Source organism: Homalodisca vitripennis, chromosome 3, assembly GCF_021130785.1.
Source record: "Homalodisca vitripennis isolate AUS2020 chromosome 3, UT_GWSS_2.1, whole genome shotgun sequence".
Taxonomy (NCBI): Eukaryota; Metazoa; Arthropoda; class Insecta; order Hemiptera; family Cicadellidae; genus Homalodisca; species Homalodisca vitripennis.
The window spans coordinates 196,788,422-196,812,876 of record NC_060209.1 but is presented as its reverse complement, the minus strand read 5'-3'; the positions used below and the strand labels follow the sequence as shown (position 1 = coordinate 196,812,876).

At 34.4% G+C, this 24,455-nt stretch overlaps 4 protein-coding genes across 4 annotated transcripts in view; 1 reads left to right on the top strand and 3 right to left on the bottom strand.

Annotated features, from left to right (window-relative positions):
- Positions 1 to 24,455, top strand: part of LOC124357989 (single-stranded DNA-binding protein, mitochondrial-like) — a 151,822-nt gene that overhangs the window by 27,627 nt on the left and 99,740 nt on the right. The window lies entirely within an intron of this gene.
- On the bottom strand, positions 459 to 6,115 carry LOC124357993. The gene is made up of 4 exons (XM_046810180.1): positions 5,958 to 6,115; positions 4,179 to 4,331; positions 2,033 to 2,191; positions 459 to 688 (listed from the first exon to the last, which is right to left on the bottom strand). Exons 1-4 carry the CDS (start codon positions 6,015 to 6,017, stop codon positions 506 to 508), a joined length of 555 nt encoding a protein of 184 aa, XP_046666136.1. The 5' UTR covers positions 6,018 to 6,115; the 3' UTR covers positions 459 to 505.
- On the bottom strand, positions 7,741 to 14,574 carry LOC124357990 (dynein regulatory complex subunit 4-like). Its single transcript, XM_046810175.1, has 2 exons — positions 14,330 to 14,574; positions 7,741 to 9,287 (listed from the first exon to the last, which is right to left on the bottom strand). Exon 2 carries the CDS (start codon positions 9,262 to 9,264, stop codon positions 7,873 to 7,875), a length of 1,392 nt encoding a protein of 463 aa, XP_046666131.1. The 5' UTR covers positions 9,265 to 9,287; positions 14,330 to 14,574; the 3' UTR covers positions 7,741 to 7,872.
- Positions 19,566 to 22,112, bottom strand: LOC124357994 (pollen-specific leucine-rich repeat extensin-like protein 1). Its single transcript, XM_046810181.1, has 3 exons — positions 22,018 to 22,112; positions 19,977 to 20,033; positions 19,566 to 19,939 (listed from the first exon to the last, which is right to left on the bottom strand). Exons 1-3 carry the CDS (start codon positions 22,075 to 22,077, stop codon positions 19,637 to 19,639), a joined length of 420 nt encoding a protein of 139 aa, XP_046666137.1. The 5' UTR covers positions 22,078 to 22,112; the 3' UTR covers positions 19,566 to 19,636.

Here is a 24,455-nt window from a genome sequence, read left to right as displayed (position 1 = left end):
CGAGCACAGCTAAATTCCTCCAACTGTAGTCCACGCCAACGTCCGTGGACAAACTGTCCTACTTTTCAAAACTGACCTGGCCGTGTACCCGTGTATCTCCAACTAGGCAAGCTTTCTAAATTTCAGTTCCAACATCTTTGAGGTAAAAAAAATGCCTATTCACACAAAAATTTTATGTCACTTTCCACTACCTAATCAATGATTGAACCAAAATTGCAATATAAGCTACAACTGGCAACTAACCCGTACAACTGTTAAATAAAAAAAATTCCAATAGTTTATACCATATAGAAAATCAGCCAAAAATTAAACTTGGCTATGGAAATTCCTTAGGTAAAATGATCATTCATAGTTTGGATATGACTTCCACAAACATGGAAGCAAGAATATAGTAACTTAAGATGATAGTTTTATACTTAACTAACAGTAACACAGGTTAAAAAGGAGGTAAACAGATGTCCGAAGCTGTTGTTTATTGTCAGAGTTACATAAGTCTAGAGATGGACTAGCCCATGCCAGGGATTGAGTGACCACCGCCTCCCTTCTTCACAATGGACAGCGCAATGTTGATACAGACGTCACCGGCGTCACTCTTCCCCTTGATGGTGCCCTCGAAGTCTCCCTCGGCCATCTTCAGCTGATCCCTGTACTTCTGTACGCTCACGGCGCCGTTTCCGCAGATCTTACCCTGTCAAGCAAGTCACGTGATTTCAATACTTGAATACTGCATCTCTGACCGGACTAGCTGGATAGATTGCGCCGTTGGACTTAAAATTAATCAATACTATTTAAAATAAATTTCTAGACAAGATGGCGGCACTACACGAGATTTGAGTCCATTCCTCCACCTAAATAGGAAAAAAACCTCATCAAGAGAATGGAATTATTTAAGTTTGACTTCAAATGCATTTTTCTCCAAACACTGAACGTCCTCAGGGAATTTGTTAAACATCCTGAGTGCCAGCACTGGGAGACAGTCCCTTGTCTTACTAAGCCGGTAGTTGGGCAAGTCCCTATTGTTTAAACATGGAGTGGTAAGGGAGTCCCCTCCTTCCTTCTTCACAATAGCAATGAAGGTGGCCTTTGTAAGAGTGTGTATCCGCTCTAAATTGAAAAGAGTTAAGTTCTCTCTTATATAAACCAGGCTTTGAAGAATATATTGGTTGAAAACAGTCTGGATCCCAAGTCTCTGAAAAATTGCAGCACAGTGATCTCGATAACCAGCGGATGACATTATCGGAGTACTTTCTTCTGAAGGAGAAGCGCCCCACAGCCCGCCGCGTGACCCCAGAGCATCAGTCCATATCTAATGTGACTATGAAACAAGGCATGGTAGATCGTGACCAAATGTGCCTCAGATAGCATGTTTCTAAGTCTTCTGAAGAGGAAGGATATTCTCGCCAGCTTCTTGCAAACATTGTTGATGTGGCCACTCCACGTCAGCCTTTTATCAATTATCATGGTGAGGCAAAAATTGGGTTAAACCCCTAAAAAATGTCAATGGTACAAGAAATGATAATGGCGTCTGATAATTTCGTCTGTAGGTGGAGGACATCTGTTAGAAGCGGAGACATCAGTGGCCCCAATCTTGTAATCAACATTTTTGTTGGATTTGTGTAAAATGTATCAACTAGGCACGGAGTTATGTGGCACACCTTATTCTCACAACAACAAAAATGACATCTGTTTTTAGATATCTTTATTTGTATACGAGTTTTGCCTTGTAAAGAGTACCAGTTAAACTTTAAATGCCATAACTCATACAAAAAAAGATACCTTAAAACAGATTTCACGTGTTGTCATCAGAAAAAGGCAGTTCAAAATGAGGTCCCACAATACTCTCTTTACATTTTAAAAATGCTCTCTAAATCAAAGATGGCGGATAACTGACCATTGTTGCCATAGCTCCTAAAAATTGCGCTCCCCCTTGCACAGTTTCACTAATTTATATAGACTAAAAGAATATAAAGTACCCTTAAATGAATAACGAAACAATCAGAGTAACAACATAAGCTACCAATACTAAACTTACCGCCTTCATGGGACAACTCTGCCCTAAATTTATTAATTTGAATATTAAAGTAATCTCCGGACTCTCCTTGGACTTCTCCAGCACGTTGCAAAGATCCTTCTTGCCTGAAAACTTCATTGGCATGCCCATCTTGACTTTCTTCTCCACCAAATACGATCCCTTGAACAAATTTAACACATATCAGTCAGAAATGAACCAAAACCGTGCAACCAATATAACACCTTAAATTACAAATCTACTCTGATTTTCTTTTCATGTTAGAGAAAATTGAAACAATGTCAAAACATTATTGTGCAAATATGGCATTGCCTTTATTTTCACATTGTCATTTTCTCAGTTACTTCATTAAAACGTTGTCTATACTTTCTTAATTCACCACAAGAAAGTATGGAGTTCAGCTTTTAAAACAGGACATATGAATATCATAGTTTTACCTAACTAAACAGTAGATTACCGACTTCGTAGTCTTCCGTAGCCCTAAATATTTCTAAAGATGTGTATGATTAGCTTTAAATCTCAGTTTTCGAAATTTTTTACAATTTTGGTTATTTTATTGAATTCCTCAGCCTCAAGACTCTTCAGCCACGGATCATTCCCGTTTTAAAGAACCCAACAACAGAGTCCTCTGGGATTCTGAAGAAAGATTTGCCAAGCCACATGACGAAATTAAATTTAAAATGCCTTTATTCTTATAAAGATCTTCCAGAAGGTAAAAACGCCCTTGATAGATCTACCCACCCTCAAAATATACTAGTGCTCACAGATAAGCTAGTGTGTCTTCAACATCCATTACTATGTTTCCAGTTTACATCATCACCAACCAAAAAGCACGTTCTTTATAATCGTAGTAGATGGTGGAGAAATGATCTATTCTCCCATCTTAATTCTCTTTTAGTTTATTTCACTTGGGAATATTAAATTCTTAATTAAATGTTATAATTTGTTTAAGCATAATTAGTGAAAAAGGGTAAAGGTGCAGTTTACACGTTTTTCAACCTTATCACAGCATTCCATAGTCCCATCACCCCAGTTATTAAGCACCAGTGTTCTCCAGGATGAAAGGGGTTTTCTATTTCGGGGTATCTTACTGTACTGGAGTGTTATCTAACACATAGGAATAACACAATAAGAGAAGCGTCAACGAATGCTAAAATAATACGTTAATTCCGACCCATACTGTCAATAAGTTTCACACTACAGACGTTTTGGGAAATTGTCACAGTTATTCGATAGACCCAACAAAGAGTCAAGATAGAAGGTTAATTATCCTCTGGGCTGCACAAGAATAATAATAATACTTTATTTTCCACCATTTACAAACAAATACAAAACCATTTAAATTCCTTGGAAATACACTGACCAAAAACCAGTAGCTAGTCAGCGTCATGGAAAAAAAACAATTTACAAAAATAAAATAAAATGAGTCCTTTCCTAATAAAAACAGTATTCCAGCCAAGAAGCTTCTCTCCATGACGTCTGCATCTGACTAAAACTTCCAGAGGCATATAATGAAAAACAGTACATATATACACACATACATAAAGTATACATAAATATACAATACAATAGACAAAGTTGCCACTCTCTAAACTATTTTCACAATAAATCTGATATATTAATTATAAGTTTGGCTAATACCAATTACAAGGAAAAATAACAAAAAAGGTAGTAATAATGGTAAAGTAAATTCAGAATTTAGTGTACTATTTCAAAAATTAAAAACTGAATATTCAGCTCAAAACATTTCTTAAATCACCAATATAGTTGTGATTTGTCAAAAGCCAATCTTTCAGCATTTTAGGAAAACAATTCAAGATATTACATGATTTTATTTGGCTTGGAATTTGATTAAAAAGCTTCGGTCCTATATACTGAAAGAATTTCCTAAAAGATTCTTTGTTTACTTTCGGTATTCTGGAAATTCTGTTATCTATATTTCTAGTCCTAAGCAACAAGTCGATTGTTCCAACATTTCCACTGCGCAAATAACAAATTCTTAATACTTATATACGTACAAATCACGTAGTTTTGTGTTGTTTTTAATTTATTGATTAGATACTTGTATGTACCTCCCCAGCTGTGTACAGCATACTGCAACCAAACATAAACAGCCATAAAATCGTCAATCGTACAGAACTGTACTCACATTGCCCCAGTTCATGTCCTTTTTGATGACGAGACATCCGGAAGGAACGATCTTACAATCGTCGTTCAAAATGGCGGAAAAGTCGTCATAACCAAAGACGTCGTTCTTGCCCTCACAGGTCTCAATTTTGAGGTTTTTGAGTTCATAACCGTTCTGCAACAGAGAAATGAAAAATAATACTTTACTTGATACAAACAACAGTGTACAATATTTCAAATACTTTTACGCACCGACAGACGTTCGTAATAATATTAAAACGTTTTCAAAATTATTAAATCAAATATATATTTTAGAGATAAATATCGTATTACTCCTCAAAGACAAAAGCCATATTGCCCCAAACAAAGGCATGCCTGAATTGTACTAGAGTAACATTAAAAAGTGCCATTGCATCAGGGTGAATTTATTTATTCTCAAAATATCATCAAATGGTGTTGCAAAATAAGTTATATCATATCTGTTTAAATAATCAACCCGAATAAATAATATTGAACATTACAATTATTAAAAGTGAATTATAAAATGCAAATATATAAAATGTTCTCAGACATAAAAACTAATTTGATATAAATTGCCAACATTTCGGTACCAGTTTAAAAATGAGTGCATTTCCCAATTTGTCTGAAACGCATAAAGTTGAGTTTACAACTTTCACCTTAAAAAATAATAAAAAAAAAAAACAGAAAAAATCGTAGTTGAAAAATCTCTTTAATTCCAACGCTTAAACACCAACAATTGAAGAACGTCTTTGACTTAATGACAAATAAACGTGATATTTAGTTATCTTTTTTACAGCAGGTACTTAATAACTTTAACAAAGTGATTGATTTACTAAAGAAACATAGTTTTAAAATACTAGCAGAGTTATAGAAAATATGTTATTGTTATTTATCGATAGTGATTACTTAACTATCTGCATAAGCTTTTATCTATCGGAAGATGAACGCTTTAAACAGATATAACTCCAAAGCACTGTAATTATTTTCCAAGCATTTAATTGATAAAAGATAAATAGAACGCCACAAAAAACACAACAAAGATAAACTATCATATGTATTCGCTTTTAAAATAGCCTAAACAAGCATAATGCAATGATTAAGATCAATTTAAATTTAGAATTTGCAGATTGATAAAATATTATAGATAAATACAAAAATTTAGCCGAATTTCAGAGTAACACAAGAAACAAATGAAAATCAAACTGTGTGAGTTGGATACCTGTACATTCTTAAAAACAAAAGTAGCTTCTAAACACCTATAGATTCACATTCATGACTTTTAGTACATGGCAATGAAAAATAAATATTGAGTATATAGCTTTTTATAAAGATTAAGATATTTAAATAAATTTTGTAATTCTAATATCGTTCTCATTTTTGAGTAATGGGTTACAGGTTGGTACACATCAAAAGAAATACAAGAAATGCTATGCACAACTCATGGATATCATAGCAACGTCTTGTGGGAATTGATATAAAAATGTATTTCACGAATGTTAATTAAAACTAATTATTTTAAAACACGAGTTAGCAAATTAGTAAAAAACACGGTAAATATTAGATACAAGCGTTTTTACACAGAGATTTTTACACATCGCGAGCTTAAAAAATAATTAATTGGTTTTGCTGTACCCTCAGAACTGTAAAAATCCCTACATTTGAAATTTCGTATTTGTTAGTTTTAAAACGAGTACAATATAACAAGATTGTTTGGTTTAGAGGGTTAGAAAAGCTACTTAAATATGTAAGGTAAATTAAAAAGAGTAATTTCTATACGTACGCAAGCGAACGCTGTTGTAATGAGAGAGGAAATCAGTAGCAGAGCTTCCAGTAGAGCCATGCTGTCCGACTGACAACAGGCTGCAAGTTAATACGTGTATCTGCGTGTTTCTGTGTCCGGATACAGTCCTTGCTCGAGGCCAAACATCAACCGTGGTGTCCATTGTGGGTGACAATCTCCTCACAACATCTCTGAGTGAGACTGTTGATTGCTGGTTGATAAGGGCAGCACAAATAAAATACTTTTATATATTTAATAACATATTACAGTGAAGAATGAAAATATTATTATGGCTAAGCGCTTTCAAACAAGTAACCGAAAGAGTGACCGACTCCAAATCCACGACCAATTGCTAGAGGGGCTGGCTGCTAGGAAGGGCAAGAAGAACGTCCTACAGTTACTCATGAAAGGACCAACCATGATTCTTCATTGCTTGCCTCATATTGCCAGCATTATAGAGCACTGTCTACATGCCCAATACATGTGATGAAACCGTTATTTGCACATCACAGAGTAGCGTTAATCAAAACTCACTATGGTCTTGGGTCATTATAAAACCCATACATTCCAAAACATAATAATAGTGATTCTTCGTCACTAGAACTTAAAAAAAAAACAGGTGACTTACAATCATCTGGTACTTTTTTGCTCCATATCTCTAAGATGGAGGTCGGGTAAAATATTACATAATAGAGATACTAAGATCTCGGTACACAGCTATGATGAGGAGAGAGTTGAGGAAATCGCAATTCGCAATCGTGTGATGATTCCTTCGCAATCAGAAGCATCGAAGCTCAGTATTAGGAAAGGATTGGAATTAGGATAAAGTGGTTCAATTACATTAATGCCCATTTCTAAGTGTCGTTCTTTTCAAAATTACTACGTCAATCTTAAAGATTCCAGTTCAAGAGGTTTTTGAAATCTATGTATTCCCAGTATACTGTTTCCGAAACGCATACAAGTTTGATTTTCAATTTGCACGTTTTTTTTACTGAAAAGTGCGAATATAAAAACATAATAGCATAACTCGTTTCAAACCACTAAAAACGTTATTTGATTAAATGTTTGTTTTCACCAAAACGCTTCTCTACGAATTTCCATTTAATTTGGTATGTCACATTATGTATGAAACCCTGTAAACACTAGAGTCTAGGATTTGAGAGCAAATTTGCAATGCAAATGCAACATAGTTTTTAGTAATATCGTTCCTAAGAATTCCTAAGAAAGAAATCGATCTTTATCTGCAATTTTGTTTTGGTGGGCGGGAGGGAGAAGAAATGAGAAGGGCATCGTAAGAGTAGTAAAATCTAAAACTGTAGTACTTTTCGTAGGCCGTACTTTTGAGCTTGACACGCATTAGGCTCGTACATAAAAGTTCCATCAACGTAAATAAAACTCTGATGAATTTAAAGATTTTTATTTGATTGTACGTATTTTATCCCCTGCTCAACCAGGTATCTGGGTATACTTACAGCTGTAGATCCTCAAGAGAAATTTTTAAAGTAGCCCTACAGCAGAGAAACCCAGACATTTGTTTGCAGGAAACATCCGCATTCCTAGACTATTTTTACCAGTCTCAAAGTGCTTTTTTTGCATGATCTCAGATCTTTCATATTCCTAGCTGCCACATTTCCTTGGTTTAGTGAATCTAACATCACTAGGTATCGAGACACAGTCTTCTGACACATTTACCGTATGGCTTCGATGATTTACTAATATTGTGACGATTCCGAACTAGTTCTTTTAGTATATTTATGCAAACATAAATAATTTACAAATATTGCTATTCAATTTTATAAATTATTTATTAAGAGTTTTGTGTTTGTATGACCAAAAGATGGTTCATAGGAATTACATTGTACTTTAAAAGTTGCGAATTATTTGAATTTATCTGAAAACCACCAACAACGTAAAGTTACTGCTTCGAAATTAATGCAGCAGGACCGTAGCCTAAATGGTCCAGATTAATAGGTTGACTTCCCAGGTCCCTTTCGGATACACAAAACTCAACCAACTTTTCATTCAAAGTTTGCAACAACTCGTCAAAGGCTTTGCAGACAAGTGCGAACTCATAAGTCAATGTTTTTGGGTCCCAAAACTCAAATCTCAATTCCTTTAAAGCTTGTCCAACGTCAGGGTCGGCTGATATCGCCGATATTATGTTCTGCTTCTTCATCAAATCGTCTAACAAAATTTCGATCAATCCCTCCAGTCTCTTCCTTTTGGCCGAGGCAATATTTTTAAATCCCATCAATGAATTGCTACAACTGGTATCCAAACTACCTTGCATTTCAAGAGCAACGTTCTTCAACAGGTTCATAGCTTCAACACTTTGCTTCTTATTTTCTTTAGTTTCTTTTATAGTTTGTTTCAACATCCTTTTGTTGTTTTTTAAACTTAAAAGATCCTTTTCATAATTAACGACTTGCCGATTTAGGTTTCTTGTCTCAGCTTTTAACTTGTCCAGTGAATCACTCAGTTTATCATTTTCACGTTTCAAATTTTTCACTTCACCAGAAACAATTGTTTTGTTTTTCGTCATCGTGTCTATGCTTTGTTTTAAATTTGATATCACTGCAAGGTTTTCCGCTGTAATAGAATTGAAATGAGATTTCGTTTCTTCTAAACGCGTTTTGTGTATCTGTTTCAGTTCAACCAAGTGAGTGTTCTTCCTTTCCTCTATTTCAGACATTTCCATCTCGTGTTTTAGAGTAATGCGTTCAACGGTATCTATAAATTTCCTTTTTGCATCTATTTCGTTTTGGATTTGTAGTTCATCCTGAATACGCATCAATTCTTCTAAATCTCTCTGATGGTAGCTTTTTATGGCTTCCATTCCCTCCATCAGCATCCTCTCTTGTTCTTGAATCTCTTCCTTCTGCTTCCGCTTTTCCTGTAACAGTTCCAGCTCCTCCTCCAACTCCTTCTCTACGTGTGCCTCCAGTGCCTTGTTCTCCCACAGTTTCAGCTCTGCCAAATCCGTTCCGTGCTTGTAGTGAAGCCACTTAACTTCTTCTTCCACTTCCTTCTTCTCCCTCCGATAAGTCTCCTCCACTTTGTCTATCTCTCTCTCCGTGTTCCTAACGCTCTCTTCGGCTACCATGATCTCGTGCCTCGTGTTCTCCAGGATCGTCCTAAGCTTGTCTCTCTCCATCATAAGAAAATTCCTCTCTCTCCTCTGAACCAACAGTTTCTCGTATAGGGTGAGCGCGAATTGCTGCAGCTTATGATAGGTCAGTTTTTGATCGTTGATCTCAAAACCATCGATCACAATCGGCACAACCTTCTTTTTCTCCTTCTCCGCCATATTTACTGATTTTTTCAATATTCCTGAGGAAAAGAGAAATTACGATTAGTCCCATTGTAATTATTTATAATTAAATGTTAACACTTATTGTTCATCTACCCTGGTGATTATGATTGGCATTTTATACATGCAAAAACTAGTTTTTCTTTAAATCGGTGACAAAAGTTAGCGCAACAAGAGATTTGAGCTTTAGCGGTGCCAGTTTTAGTGGTGGTCAAAAGGGGGGTTTCCAAAGGGTTAAACGATACATTTTCAAGATATTTTAATTTATCTAGTTTGGTACACTTAAAATAGAACTTCAGACACGTCATTAATTGTTAAATCAAAGTCAGCTAATCATATACAAACCCTTATAGTGACAACTCTATCTCTCTTTTTATCTAGTTGCCTCACGGTGGTAACTATGTTCCTGAAGGTCCTATTTAAGTGTATCAGGATAGAAAAAACATATTCTGAGAAAAGAGTTCAGTTTCATATTTTTTACCTTTTGATGTCCTCCCATTTCGACCACCACCCAAACTAATGTATCCGATGATGAGATTCTGTGCTAGGGAAATTTCTCTCCCAATTTCAAGAAAAACCAGGTTTTGAGTATGAAGCGTAAATTGGGTCCCCGGCACCTAGACTTTAAGACAGGTTGGTCAGACCCTGTGGTTATATAACTACTTGAATAGTTAAAACTAATAACTTCATAAGTTACTTCATAAACTGTCGAATTTCAACTTCAATCGATTTGTTTGGTAATTTTAAAAGTAACTCAAAGTTAAAATTGACAGAAAACGGTCATGACTACGGATGACGCTTAATTTGACAAAATAATTTTCATGAATTAAAAATTTATCCCGGAAGCATTTTCTTTGTTCAAGCCTTAAAGGATCGTCTTTAAACGTAAACAGATGTGATTGATTTTTTGTAGGTGTGTTGAAGAGAATTTGGTTTCGTACACCGGGAATGTGAGGCAACTGGAACTATTACTCCAACAATAAAATACAACCAAGCTTAAGTGTACCCTAGACACTGAGTAAGAAAACTCCTCAATCATTTCCTTAGTACTTACACTGCCTAAGTATGTTACCCATTCTACAAAACATTCGATGAAAAGTAAAAAATAAATTATTTTAGAATATCATCACAGAATCTAAATGGTTTCAAAAAAAGGATAGATACATAACATTATTGTTTTGGCTTTCATCATGAACAATCGAACCCACAACTTACTGTCCGTCCCAAAAACTTTAAACTTGCCAGCTACGGATAAAACTGGCATTTATGTTTTTAACTCTAAGTCAAACATTTAGTTGCAATGATTTTAAATTTGTAAAATCAATTTTCACTTCTAATAAAACCTTGGACGATAAGCTGAAAACCTGTTTCACTCACAGATAATTAGATTATATTAGTATTTAGATGATAAGTCCCTCAGCAAAATGAATATGTTAAACAATGCTATGCATATTATTGTAATAGTAATAATAAGAAACAATTTACAATCTCTTATAATAATATTATTGTAAGAGATATTTTATAATAATACTATAAAGCATGTCATATGAATATATATAATATTCCTAGCAGTCATTTGATTATTTGAATATTCAATAAACATTTTGTCGCTAAGAAATTGAATATAAAGTTTATTATTGATTGAAGATGGTGGATGGTTGAATAGAGCGAAGAATAACAGCCATTTTAAGAAACTTTTTCATTGCTAAATGTAGCTATAATTACCAGAAGCCTAGTGCTATTGTTAGAAAACAATAGTGTCTGCAGAATAACAACACTATTGTTCATTGAATATTCAATAAACACTTTGTCGCTAAGAAATTGAGTATAAAGTTTATTATTGATTGAAGATGGTGGATGGTTGAATAGAGCGAAGAATAACAGCCATTTTAAGAAACTTTTTCATTGCTAAATGTAGCTATAATTACCAGAAGCCTAGTGCTATTGTTAGAAAACAATAGTGTCTGAAGAATAACGACACTATTGTTCATCAGATAGGTCTTATTTATACATTAATAGTGCTGAAGAGTTAATAATTGCCTTTTTATTGTATTCTTCAACGCACTGGAAAATTAGGCCAGTGAAGGAACCTTTGTTATTCAAGAACATATTTCCTCAGTAATGAAATAATTGATAGGTCAACAGTAAAGTGTTATCGATTTCGCAATTTCCCCAGCTTTCTTTATTACTTCAATATGTCATTTCGTTCAACTTACACCCGAATGTTGTCTTCTATCGTGCAAGAATGGGAACTACAGCAGCAGATGAGTTCTACGATGTGATCAGACCCACAGTTTATCTTGCAAGAGTCTACGCTCTGGTACCGTTCTCTTTCAAGACGAGGCGAATCGTTCTGTCTACTCTACTGATATCCACAGTAGTTCCCACGTACTACGTGTACGGCATCACTCAGGTGTACAAGTCCATGTACAACAACCCGATACTGCCTACCTTCGAGAAGATGATGCTAATCCTGCAAGTGACCGCTACCAGCTCGGTCACCATCTCATCTTGGTTGGTCAACCACTTGCGCTTCATCACCTTTATCGATCTGTGCGAGAAAGATTAAAAACGTTGAAAGTCTTCTGGAACCGCTAGGCATGGAGATCGAAACGAAAACTCGAACTAAGACACAACTCCAGTTCATGGTCTGCATCGCCTTCTTCTCCTTGCAGAACGTGTTCGACAACGTGATGCTTGGGGAGAACGTGATGGCCCTCTTCATCATCTACACCATCGCGATGTTGACCCTGAGCCACTTCTTACTCTTGATCTGTCTGTGTAGACAGTACTACACCTTCATCAACGACAAACTGAAGGCTCTCGGGGGTTGACTCCGGAAGGCCTCACAGACATTGTCCAGCTTTCTGGAGAAATCCAGCAGAACAATTGGGCCACGAGGTGTAAACCGTTCCGGGATAGGTTGACCTTCAAGAACGTGCTAAGGGCGGTGATGGAGTGCCACAGTGAACTGTACGGCGTCTGCAACGCCATCAACAAGTACTTCGGCCTGCAGATCCTCCTGAACGTGACGGCGAACATCTTGAACGTGACCAGCATATGCTACTACGTGCCGGCGATCGTCATAGACCAGAGCGACAAGCCCCATCATTACATGATCATCAGCATCAAGTCGGTCTCCTTCATCGCGCTCTTCGCCTTTGTCCAACTCTGGACCATGGCTTACATATGCTCAAGCACCAGCGACCAGGTACTCGTAGTTACGGAGAACACTGAAACTGAACTAATATACCTTCCTATTGACCAGTCCGACCAATCTTCGGAGTTTCCATCATAGAATGAAATGTATGTGGTCGTTACGGAAGAATGTTATTTAAGGATTAAAGTGTCGACCTCGATAGCAAGGATATTTTCATATACTCGTACGGTAAAGAAATACATGTAGTTTTGTACAGAAGCAAAAACTTTATACCTTTATAATTGAGTTGACAATTTTAACAACGGATTTAAGCCAAACTACTGCTCAAGATGGGTTCAAACTTGTATTTACGTAAGAGCTACAATTCAGACCTTAAGTGCAATAACCTATTCCAGTAAATAGCTTCCGCTTGGTGCTATCTGTACATTTTCTGTACACAGAAATAATGTTTGAGTCCATCTTAAGTATCAGTGACACTTCAATAACTGCACGGTACGTCACACAGTGGTCTGGGTTATCAGACATCATCCTGATGAATTTGTTTACCATTCCACAAAATACGAGTTCAAATCGGAAGGTCGTTAATTAAGTTTGTATTTTAATGACTAATCAAGCATGGTTCCTGTGTAAAGTCAATGCCATATTTCACATCAATACTTATTGTGCTGCGACTAATAAAATATCTCAGTATCTAATATTCTCGTACATGTTTTGTAAACGTGTTTAAACATATACCACGAAATAGCACTTGGCTTTAAATTTGATCTATTATCTGACTATTTGTCAGATGATAGCTACCTAGGTATTGCAAGGTCTTCTGCAGGACACAGCGACGTACTGTAACAATCTGGGGACCGGTATAGTATCCAACTGTACTGTAATAATACTTTCAATACGATCATCATTGATAATACGATCACCAAGATAAATAATTTATCTATACGACAAATGTAAATCCTTTTAAATTATTAACTAGTAGATCCCGAGTACACGGTAAAATGAAATCTCAAACGAGAATGACGATGTGGGTATTATTGCCTTCTTTTATCTTGTAAAAAAGGAATTAGGTTACTTCTATTCGCACGTGTTTATTTCTTATAGGTAATACAAATAAAGACTTCAGGATAAAATTCCTTATTTTGGGATGTTTTTGGACGGATTTTTACAACTTAACTGTTTGCAGATTGCACTATGTGCAATACTATGTAATAAACTGCAAATTTTGAGTCTGCACAAGGAATTAGCAGCTTTTAGTTTCACCACCTATGACCATACTGCATTCAAATATTAGCAAAGAAAATCCAGAAACTATAATAGTCAATATTTTTTTAATTAATGAAATATTGCCTGATAGAATGGAAGTCATCTAAAAATTAATATTCCATTACAGGCCATATTGGACAAAACGATTAGTCAAGAACAACGCATCAAAGCATAACAGTGCCTAACAATATTTCCGTAAGCTCTGAAATAGATAAAAGTAATCGACTGACATGTATTGAACACCGTAATGAGATAACTGTTTGCTTTTATTAGCTAACTAGGTAACGCTGCAAGAGGACGACGCAATATACGAACAGAGATGTTTTCATTGCGCCCTTCTGACTGAAGGCGCCCTCAGAAATACCGTTCCTGTCCAATCGTTGGTTGTTTTGGTTCTTTTCACATTGTTTACTGTCTATTCTTCTTGTTTCGTTGTTTATTATGGATCAGAAGTATTTTTAATTTTATTGTTTTTCCATAGTTTGTTACTCCTACTCTATATAGAAATATTCTTACACAAATATATGGAAAAGAAATTGTAATGCTTTCGCAGACTTGGTCTATATATGTTGTCAAATTAAAGTGAGTGTCCGTAAATAAATAATTTTAAAACCCATTGTTTTGCTAATCTTTACTTACCTTTATTTTACAACGTGTTACTAAAAGTAGTGAATTTGTTCACAGGCGAATTTCACGGGAATAATAATCCATGGGATAATGAATCAACCAAAATTTACTTGTTTTATGCAAGAGGTAAGTTTAGTACAATTTTGAATCAATGCACTTCACAAACAGGAAAAATACACTGTAATCGTTACAATAAACAAAACTTTTGTTTAAGATATTAGGTTAACTTTCCTTGACAATTCAACCACTAACTTACCAAAACGTAAAGTTTATAAACATGTGATTTTGTTTAGTTCGATATTTTTTACTTACAGTCAAAGGTGAAACCAAATTTGCAGTAGTGGGAACATAACCTAACTTTTAATAAAGTTTATAGATAAATATCCCCTTACGGAAGGGAGGAACATTTGATTGCGCATGTTTTGATTGTGATCTAAATGAGAGTATAGTGTATGAGTTAATAATAGGAATTTTAATATTTTTAAGTCATTTTGTTATAGCTTGACATATTTAAAAGCAATCTTCCGACACGCAAATAATATAATTATTGTCCGCTTCAGCCGACGAGACAAATTGATGTACGACTCACAAGATTTGTAATATAAGGTAAAGCTTAGATCGTGCTAATCGGATCTGCTACCTAAATCTAAACCCTCATTGATTTCCAGGAAAAACCCATTGTCTAGGATGGTTAAATCAACAAACCTTATCTGTTTCTAGTCTGATTACGATTCCTGATTGATTCAGAGTTGTATAAAAACAGTAAGAAGTGATAAACAGATTAACTAAATACTTGTGCTTGAGAATTCATAAACGGTATGATTTCACTGAAGGGAGATTAGTTCTTTTTATTCTCTTTACAGTATGGATTCTGTGGAGATCCATTCTACGCCTAGATCATTCTAATTTGGGGAGGGAAAATTCCAGGATGAGACATAGTTGGAATAGTCGGTTATGTAATTTAAACTGTTCAAAAAAGAAAAAAGTACGTAGTCACTCAGTTGACATAATTGTTAGGTCAGCCTGGTTTTCGAATTATTCTGAGGAATTTGATTGAATTGATCAAGTATGCCGTGATTCAACGTAATTTTTCCTTTTAGATTTTTAATGGGAAGTGGTTAATTTTTGTGATTAGTTTTTGGTAGTTAGGGGCCGATTTGACTCTCAAAAGTGCTAGATATACCTGTAGAGATATAATGTAATAATTATGAGTATTTGTTTGTTTTCTGTTTTAGTTCAATTGAATCCAAGCTTAATTTATTGGATGACTCTTGTATTTTCAATATAATTCTTGACCTTGTTCTAGTTAGACACGTTCTCCAGTCAGCTTCTTCACCAAAAAGTCAGATTCTCTGCTCACGGGTTCTTCGTCATAGACTTTACTCTCATCAATACGGTGAGTATATCGTTGTACACTATTTGGAATGTCACCTACCAACTCCAAAGAGATCGCTATAACAATGCCAAGAGGTTAATTCAATCAGATAAACCCAGGTGACAGTTTCATATTCGGAAAATGAGAGGATCATTCATATTCATATTCGGATCATACATCACCAAAGCGATGATCTTTCGGTCGCCTCTTACATGGAAAAATTCGGAAGAAATTACTATCAAAAAATTACTTTAAAAGTCGATTATGATGTACGAAATACATTTATAATGAAATGAAAATATACTTCAGTAGTGGAACTTGAACGGTGATAATTTTAATCGTGGGATTATTTTTGTGCATCAAATTAGAACCTGAAAGTAAACTTAATAAACTGTAATAGACTGTTTTATCACATCAGGAAACGGTTTATATAGTTTGAAGATTATAACCTTACTTATGATGCAAAAAATGATTTCGAAAATGAGGGTACTAGTATTACAAGTTTATTTAGGCTATTGATGTGGGTTTTATAAATAGGTCCTACAGTAGAAAGATATTCTCAATTGTCTCACCAGATGCACAATTGAACACCTCTTCATGTAGACTTCACTGAATAGCTGCTTTTGTAGCCTAAATGATTCTAACTTCGAAACAATGCAATACGAAAACAAACAACAATTCATTGTGTTGCCGAGAATACATTTTAAACGTCATTATCATCGACTGGCTAGGTTGGTTGTCAACCATTGGTTGGCCTCCTAACTCAGTACTCTGATGGTGGTGCGTTGAAGGATACTGAAATCATGGTAAGTAGTAAGAAGCAAGAACGTAGCCAGGAAAAAAACTTGGGGCGGACCAGACAACTATTTTCTCGTAGTGGACAGAGAGTAAGGCTCCATTTTGCTCTAAAGAGTTCTTAACCCGTTTCTTTGTTAGAACGATCGTTCAGCAGTATACGCGGTAATACTGATTATTTAAATAATAATAATAATTGTTTACAAAAAAGTAATTTAAAAATTGCAATTTTGGGATCCAGACCCCTTGGACCCTCTTGCTGGCTACGTCCTTACTAAGTAGTATTATCAAAAGAATACTGTTTCTGACTTTCCGGATCTCTTCAGACGAACGCGGACTCCAGATTCCAGGAGTCAAGTTTGTGACTAGTGTATATTTCAGACGCTTCACTAAGCGGAATGTGAAATGGAACTAGACTCACATCCACAGTTCAATATTGTTGGAAGTCAGAGCAAACTTTGTTTCACGTCAAAAGCATCAAACGTTATTTTACAATACATTAATCTAGTACATTAAATTTGTTTTTCATTCGTTTGGAATAAAACTGTTTGATTATGTTGCAGGTGATTGGAGTAGTTATCACCTACATCGTTATTCTAATACAGTTTCAGATGTCCAATCAGTGAGAATTTCATTATTCACTATATTGGTATTTCACTTTGATTATTCATTTATGATTAGTCAACTGTACTTAAATGAATACAGGAACAATAACTTTGAGATCCATCACTAGAGGTTGTGCTTAATAAAAGAATATTTGTAAGTAAATGTAATAAACCTTAATAAAATTATATATTAGTAATGTCTCATAGCAAATACATAGTAGGTTATGTCTAAAAAGAGATGAGCATCAAACAGCCATGCAGAGATACCTTCAGGAGTTTGGGATTACTGATTTGACTTATCTCTATATCCTGGAGGAGGCCGTGCCTTGTGGATATAAATGTGGCATTAACACAGGGCAGTAACATCTACAGATATAATACAAGAGGAAGGGACAAGTTGAGAATTCTTTTCGTCTCATAAACAATCGTCTCACAGAACGATTGTTTACGAGCAAGTTCCATCTCACTTTGGTATGAAAGTGATCAACAAACTCTCGGAGTGCATCGAAGAACTGGCAACAAAGAAGCGTTTCAAAGACCGATTAAGAGATATTTTAGTGTCGAATGCGTTTTATTCCGTTGATGAGTTAACAAATCACCGGGAACAATACCTATTCTGTTAACTTGTTGCCGAAATGAATGAAACTTTAATGTGCCGATGTAAAAAAGATGTGGTTCAATCAATGTGACTTGGAGAAAAAATGAATGTTTTCTACTTAATACAAACAAACATAATTGTATAATAAGTAATTGTAATTGTAAGTATTGTATAAGTTATATGACTCCCGAATGCAATACAATTGTACAAATTGTCTAATGCTATAAAGAAAATTTAAAAATAAATTGTAAAATTTGCACAGATATTCTTATTTTATTTGTTCAATGAAAAATAATATTCTATGAGGAAAATAGATTGGATCATTTAGAATTAATATTAAACCTGTATTCTTTTGAGTAATATTCCCACTCATCCATATACTTCACCAATCCTCCCAATGGCGGCCAATGGTATACAACCAAAACAACTCTCGAAAAAATCAAATGGCTAAAACAACCTTGAGTCTACACATGCAACACTTGAGAAATTGAGGACTTAGTTAGCCCAAGAGTACAACACAAAGTTACACCTGCCATATCATTTTCACATTAAGAACTTGTCTGTTATACTACAAATAACTAAATTCTTAAAAGTATTTTTACGATATTAATGCGTTTTATAACGGTACACGGACTCAAAAATAGGAGCTAACTAACATTACTCATACGGTACACTCTGGAACTTTTATACCTATATCCCCCTTAATAAGTCATGACCAAGCTTTTTTTTATTCCTGCTGCAAAGAACTCCACAAACTTGAAACAATTTTCCACAAACTTTTTCACGCCTTCGTTGTCCTAGAACTTCTTCCCACGTTCTTGCAGATCTTTTGCGGTACTTCAGCTTCATACAGATATTATTATGAACTGTACCGGCAGTACCTTGAACATTATCAACTATAATTTCCAAAGTCACACGGCGGTCGGCACGAATGTCATTAATTCGACTTTCAAGTGAGGGAGTTGAAATTGCAACTGGTCGGTGTTCGTCAGTCACTGAGTCGCGACCATTTTTGGACTGCTGTAACCATTTGTGAAAACTTGCATGATTCATACAACCTTCACCATAAACTTTAGTCTTTTCACTGTATACATTTACTATTTTCTCACCTTCAACAAGTAAAAAATAAATAACAGAATGTTGTCCAATTCATGCGAAGTTTTCAATCGGATTCGACATATTGAAATGTATTTTTGAGGTTATAAACACAACAATATTGATACATCAGCTGATCAGGGCTTAACCCAATTGTGCCAACTAAAAGCCACAAAAGTACCAAACTTGTCCTAGCAACAGTGTTTTCCCCAAAACAATCTGTCTATTTATTGAATGACCCTCGCACAAAGGTCTGCATAAAATAGTACCTCCTCAGTGGCAAAATCACACTTGGGGCCATATAGCTGTTGGCCAGATTCTTCAACTAAACCAACCCCTACAGATTTATCCTGCTCACATGTTCTTTAACTAATATATTTATTTATACAGTTGTGAACAAAACAAAAGTACAGGGGAATCACAATAAGGGGCAGTTTACTTGAGGACATATTTTCACCCAATTCTGAGTTTACCAAAAATTCTTAATAAGCTGGTTTTTTGTCAATTCAGGTTAAAGATAATATGGGTTTCTATATCCAGAACTTTGATATTTTATAATAAATCCTTATAGGGATTTCTACAAGAACACCTTTTCATTGAAATAACTGGAACTAAGTACTATAGTTGAATTTACTGAACTCTAACCAAAGTCATAGTCTTCAAACATGAATATTTGTTAGTTTATAATTTATTTTACTAGTTTCAATACACCATGTCATTTGAAACAAATAAGGCATAATAGCTGAAAACATTTTAATGCAAAAGGGAAAAAGTAACTCATTACCTAACAAATCGAATTTATTTAGTATGATTCCCAATACATAATGCTTGGTTCAAGATAAGGACAAGGTTTAGGCAGGTACATCTGCATTTTCTGTTTTTGAAGCAGACTTTTGTTTTTCAACGGTTTCTTCTTCGACTTTAGTTCTATCATTTTCAAAAATTGTAAAAACTTCCATTTCCAGAGGTATCTCAGTGGTGGTGGCTGAATCCTCAGGCTTTGGTTGTTCTTCACCCTTGGGTTTGTCCTCAGGCTTTGGTGGTTCCTCGCCCTTGGGTTTATCCTCAGGCTTTGGTGGTTCCTCGTCCTTGGGTTTATCCTCAGGCTTTGGTGGTTCCTCGTCCTTGGGTTTATCCTCAGGCTTTGGTGGTTCCTCGTCCCTTGGGTTTATCCTCAGGCTTTGGTGGTTCCTCACTCTTAGCTTTTTCCTCTGCCTTTGGAGGTTTAGGAAAATCTACCCCTGCTCCCTATAAACAATGGAGGAATTACGTTTTTTATAACATGAGTTCTGAAATTTTCAATAAATCTCAAAATTGATATAAATAATAATTTAAAAGAAATTACATAACTGTAAATAGTTTAAATCAGAGTTTATTAATTTTAAATATAGTAAAAAATAATTCTAATTAGTATGGGATCTAAAGAAGTTTTCTTGGATAAAAATTAAACTAGGTACGAGAAAGCAATACTCACTTAACTGTATGTTTTGCAACTTAAAGACTTTACGGAAAAATAATAATATTCAACATTTTATTCAACTACAGGTTGCGTTAAATCCAATTTTATTCAGTTTGGTTTGCGTTGGCCATACTGATGCTTATACTAAAGTCTCACAAAGTTCTTGCCAACAACCAAAATAGAGAAGGTTAAGGAACACAGACACTTTTCGAAATATAGAACAAATTATATAATTTAATCTTTATTTTGCCACTACTAGGTGGCAAATGTTTTTGATACTAATGTATCAATAATTTTTGTATGGTAGTGTTAGTATTGTTTTCATTTGTAATGTCAGTAAAATGGGCTATTGACTTGATCTCTCCTGGAAGATTTCTCGAACATGTCTTCAATTTATTAATTTAAAATAAAAATGCAGGCTTAAAGTTTAAAAACTTAATTAAACACATGTTTTAGACTCCTGATGGTGGTGAATTTGTTTTTATTCTACCTTTGGTTAGACTAAGTTCCAGCAAGCAGTGGATATATTTATTTATTGGGTTATTTGACAGAGAACACTGTTTCATGTTGTACTGAAAATTTCTAGAGGATCAAGAAACTTTAATTTATTGACCAATTTTGGTCTAAAGACTATTCTTTTCTTCTTGATCTAGCTATGTTGATTACATTTTTTATTCACAGCCCATTTACTGTAATTGTATAAAACTGGCATAAGCCATGCCTGCATACTTTTATAAAAACTTTGATCACATATAAAAATGAAATAACTAGGGAAAACCAAATAATAGTCTACATATAAATTTCCTAGAAGTGAAACAAAGTAATGATTTTTATTTAACAAATGGAAACATGATATATAACAAAGATGTATCTCAGAAATTAATTGTCATAAAATCTCAGGTACTGCCCATTATCTGATGAGAGATAGTAATACAGATTATAGAGTCCTCAGTCTTTATATCAGTTCATGCTTTGATTATTTTACCTAATCACTAACTACAATATATACTTAAATAAACAACCATTACTTTTAATCATAACTGTTATCTCATTATCACAAATTAGGGCATTATCAACATTTTAATAGGAAAATAACAAACTTCTCAATAAAAACACTTTTCCATTGCTAGTCTCTACTGCATCAGGAAATAGGTGAACAAATTTTGGTTCGATTATTTGTAAGAATGTCTAAATACTAATTTATTTATTCTAAAGGTTTGAAAGATATTTTAGCTTAAATTCAGAGTATTGTAAGCAAAATTACATTGTTACCATATTGCCAATTAAATTGTTAAAAATACAAATAAGCTTTTTATTGGTAAAGCTCTGTAAAAGACATTTATCTGTAAGTATATGAACAAATTTTAGTTTGATTATTTGTAAGAATGTCTAAATACTAATTTATTTATTATAAGAAGTTGAAAGACATTTTGGCTTAAATTCACAGTATTGTAAGCAACATTAACTTGTTACCACATTGCCAATTACATTGTGAGAAAATTCTGAAATCTTTAAAGACAAATAAGCATTTTATTGGTAATATATTTAATTGGCAAAGCATTGTAAAGACATATCTGCTTTGTATTTTTTATATTTTTTACAAAACAGTTTTGACAGTTTTACAATATCTCTTGTGTGTAAAAGGAGTTACATAATGTACTGGCATATTTGTTTAAAATCAAGGTTTTCAAATCCGTATGGTTCATAGGACTTCAATTTCAACCCGTTGTAAACGTGATAGAAAACCGGACTTGGAATCTAGTAAAGACTTACAGGAGCTGCGTAAGCGAGGGACAGACAGACCAGCAGAAGACACAGTACTACACCCTTCATGGTGACGCTATCTGGTAACTCTGGTAACACACCGTAGTTGCATTTTATACCGCCACACTGTTTGGTTAACTGATCACACCAATTAGATCTCTTGTCTCCCTCAGAGAATGCAAATACAGGTAATCAATTAGGCCTTGATATTGACTCATTACGCTGATTGGCTTTGCACTTGAAAAAATAATAATGATTCCTATCCGTTAATGCAATGAAAAATTAGGTGCGTAAAGCTGTGTTAACACGGTTTCCAAGAATCATGAATAAAGGGTCTAAATTATATATATTGCAAATAATTTTCTGTATAATGTATGTTCACACCAGTATAAGTTATATACTATACAAAACACAGTAACAGCATAAAGGTCTGTTAAACGGTTTTTAGGAATAATAAATAAAGGATTGCATTGTTTGATCTAAATTATATATATACTAAAACTAAAAATAATTTTCCACATGGTGGCTGTTTATACATTGTAAATTATACACTGTTATGTTATACAAAACAAAAGTAATAATAAAAACGTGTTCTTTGATAAAATATTAAGTTATACATACCCCATATTCGGTAGATGACAACTATAGCAGGAGTACGCTACAACACGTGTTGTGTAACAGGCATCGCTGAAGTTCCTATAGCTACATTTGTTACTATGACATATGTTTAAATGTCATGCAATTATGCTCAGTTTGTTTACAAACTTATTTATTCTTCCATCAAGTTTACCCATAAGGCCAAAGTAAAAATGTTCCTTAATGCTTAGCCAAATTTCATAAAGCATGAATCATAATTCAACTCGATATTGGATTATACAGAAATGAAGCTTCACACAAAATTCTAAGTCTATAGGTCAATTTGTATTCAGCATATTGTGCAGTCAGACAGAAATGAAATTATTCCAGCCCCTCGAATTATAGACTTCACTACTGCTCAGCCAATTGTTATCAATAGTGAGATATAGCTTCTTTAGATGATTTTTAAGAGGTAAATGTGGTGAAATCAACCTTAGCTAATTAAAGGATGTATTACCTCACCAAGAAACTATTTCTGGTAGGTTGCTCTAGGATTTTGGACTAAGCCTGGTGTTTACAGAATATTGATAAGATTTAATATTAGTTAGTCGCTATGTAATAACTAAGCGATTTCAATATTAAGATTTATTTCATCGTACTAGTCTGTTTATATGAATACTACATAGTAGATAGTAAGGCAGTTTTGTACTGTTTGGAAGTACTGATGGCTAAGTGGTCGTACTTTTGATCTTAATTAGAGATAAAGCCGACCAAATCCTGTCTAAGACCATAGCAATTTTTATAAGTAACATTGACATTGACCTTGTACAATATTGACTTCCCCCTTAATCTGTTTGATAAGATCCTTTCACCAAATGAAAGTAAACACACTGAAAGGAATTAAAACCTAATTTAGCTTTAAATTTTTCAATGACTATTTTAAAAAGTATTCAAATTTCTGCTGTGTATCTTATATACAGTGAGTTAAAAGTATGGACACACTCTGTTTAGTTTCTGATGGATATATGGAGAGATGGAATTCGGAACATCTTTATAGGAAATAGAAGTGAACTTTTTAGTCACTGTTGCAACTTTGCCTATTTCCCTAAAAAGAGATTTTGGGTGCAGCGGATCAAAATTTTTAAATGTAAAAACCCATTAAGTTACACCCTATTTGAAAGGTCTTGATAAAAAACAACAGTAGAAATTAGAGCTTTCTATCTCAACCCAGTAGAAAATGGCAGCTCACTGGAATTAATTAAAAATTAATTGAACCAAACATGTACATCCACCTTCATAAGGTAAGTAATTTCAATAGACAACCATTTTCCTTATAAACTCAAACCTATTTTACAGTTATTACCTGCTACAAGGCAGGCCTCCCTTGTCTTATCAGCAGTCTCTGGTTGGAATTAATAAAGTTAAAAGTGTTTTATTTACACTTTAAGTTTAAATGGAGTGTTTCAGTGAACAAGAGCATATTATGATCCTGATGATGCGAGGCTACGGAGACCGGGTGAGATCTTACGATGAAGTAAGGAATTTATTTAATGACACATTCCAATCAAAACCCTGTATCTAAATCAGGAGTTTAAAAAAAATCCAAAAATCTGCTTGTTTCCTGAAAACGTTGGATTGTTTTTCCGTTCTTCTTTTATCAAGACCTTTCAAATGAGGTGTAACTTAATGGGTCTTTACATGTAAAAATTTTGATCCGCTCCACCCAAAATCCCTTTTTAGGGAAATGGGCAAAGTTGTAACAGTGACTAAAAAGTTCACTTCTATTTTCTAGAAAGGTGTCCTGAGTTCCATTCCCAATCTTTATCTGCACAAACTAAATAGAGTGTCTCCACACTTTTAACTCACACTGT

Coding starts and splice junctions, on each gene's coding strand:
- LOC124357993 (XM_046810180.1), bottom strand. CDS start 6,017: ATGGCTCTACTGGAAGCTCTGCTACTGATTTCCTCTCTCATTACAACA. Junction 4,332..5,957: donor TTACAACAGCGTTCGCTTGC/GTACGTATAGAA, acceptor TCTCTGTTGCAG/AACGGTTATGAACTCAAAAA. Junction 689..2,032: donor AGAGTTGTCCCATGAAGGCG/GTAAGTTTAGTA, acceptor CTTGCTTGACAG/GGTAAGATCTGCGGAAACGG.
- LOC124357990 (XM_046810175.1), bottom strand. CDS start 9,264: ATGGCGGAGAAGGAGAAAAAGAAGGTTGTGCCGATTGTGATCGATGGT.
- LOC124357994 (XM_046810181.1), bottom strand. CDS start 22,077: ATGAAGGGTGTAGTACTGTGTCTTCTGCTGGTCTGTCTGTCCCTCGCT. Junction 20,034..22,017: donor CCCTCGCTTACGCAGCTCCT/GTAAGTCTTTAC, acceptor CATTGTTTATAG/GGAGCAGGGGTAGATTTTCC. Junction 19,940..19,976: donor AGGAAAAAGCTAAGAGTGAG/GAACCACCAAAG, acceptor CCAAGGGACGAG/GAACCACCAAAGCCTGAGGA.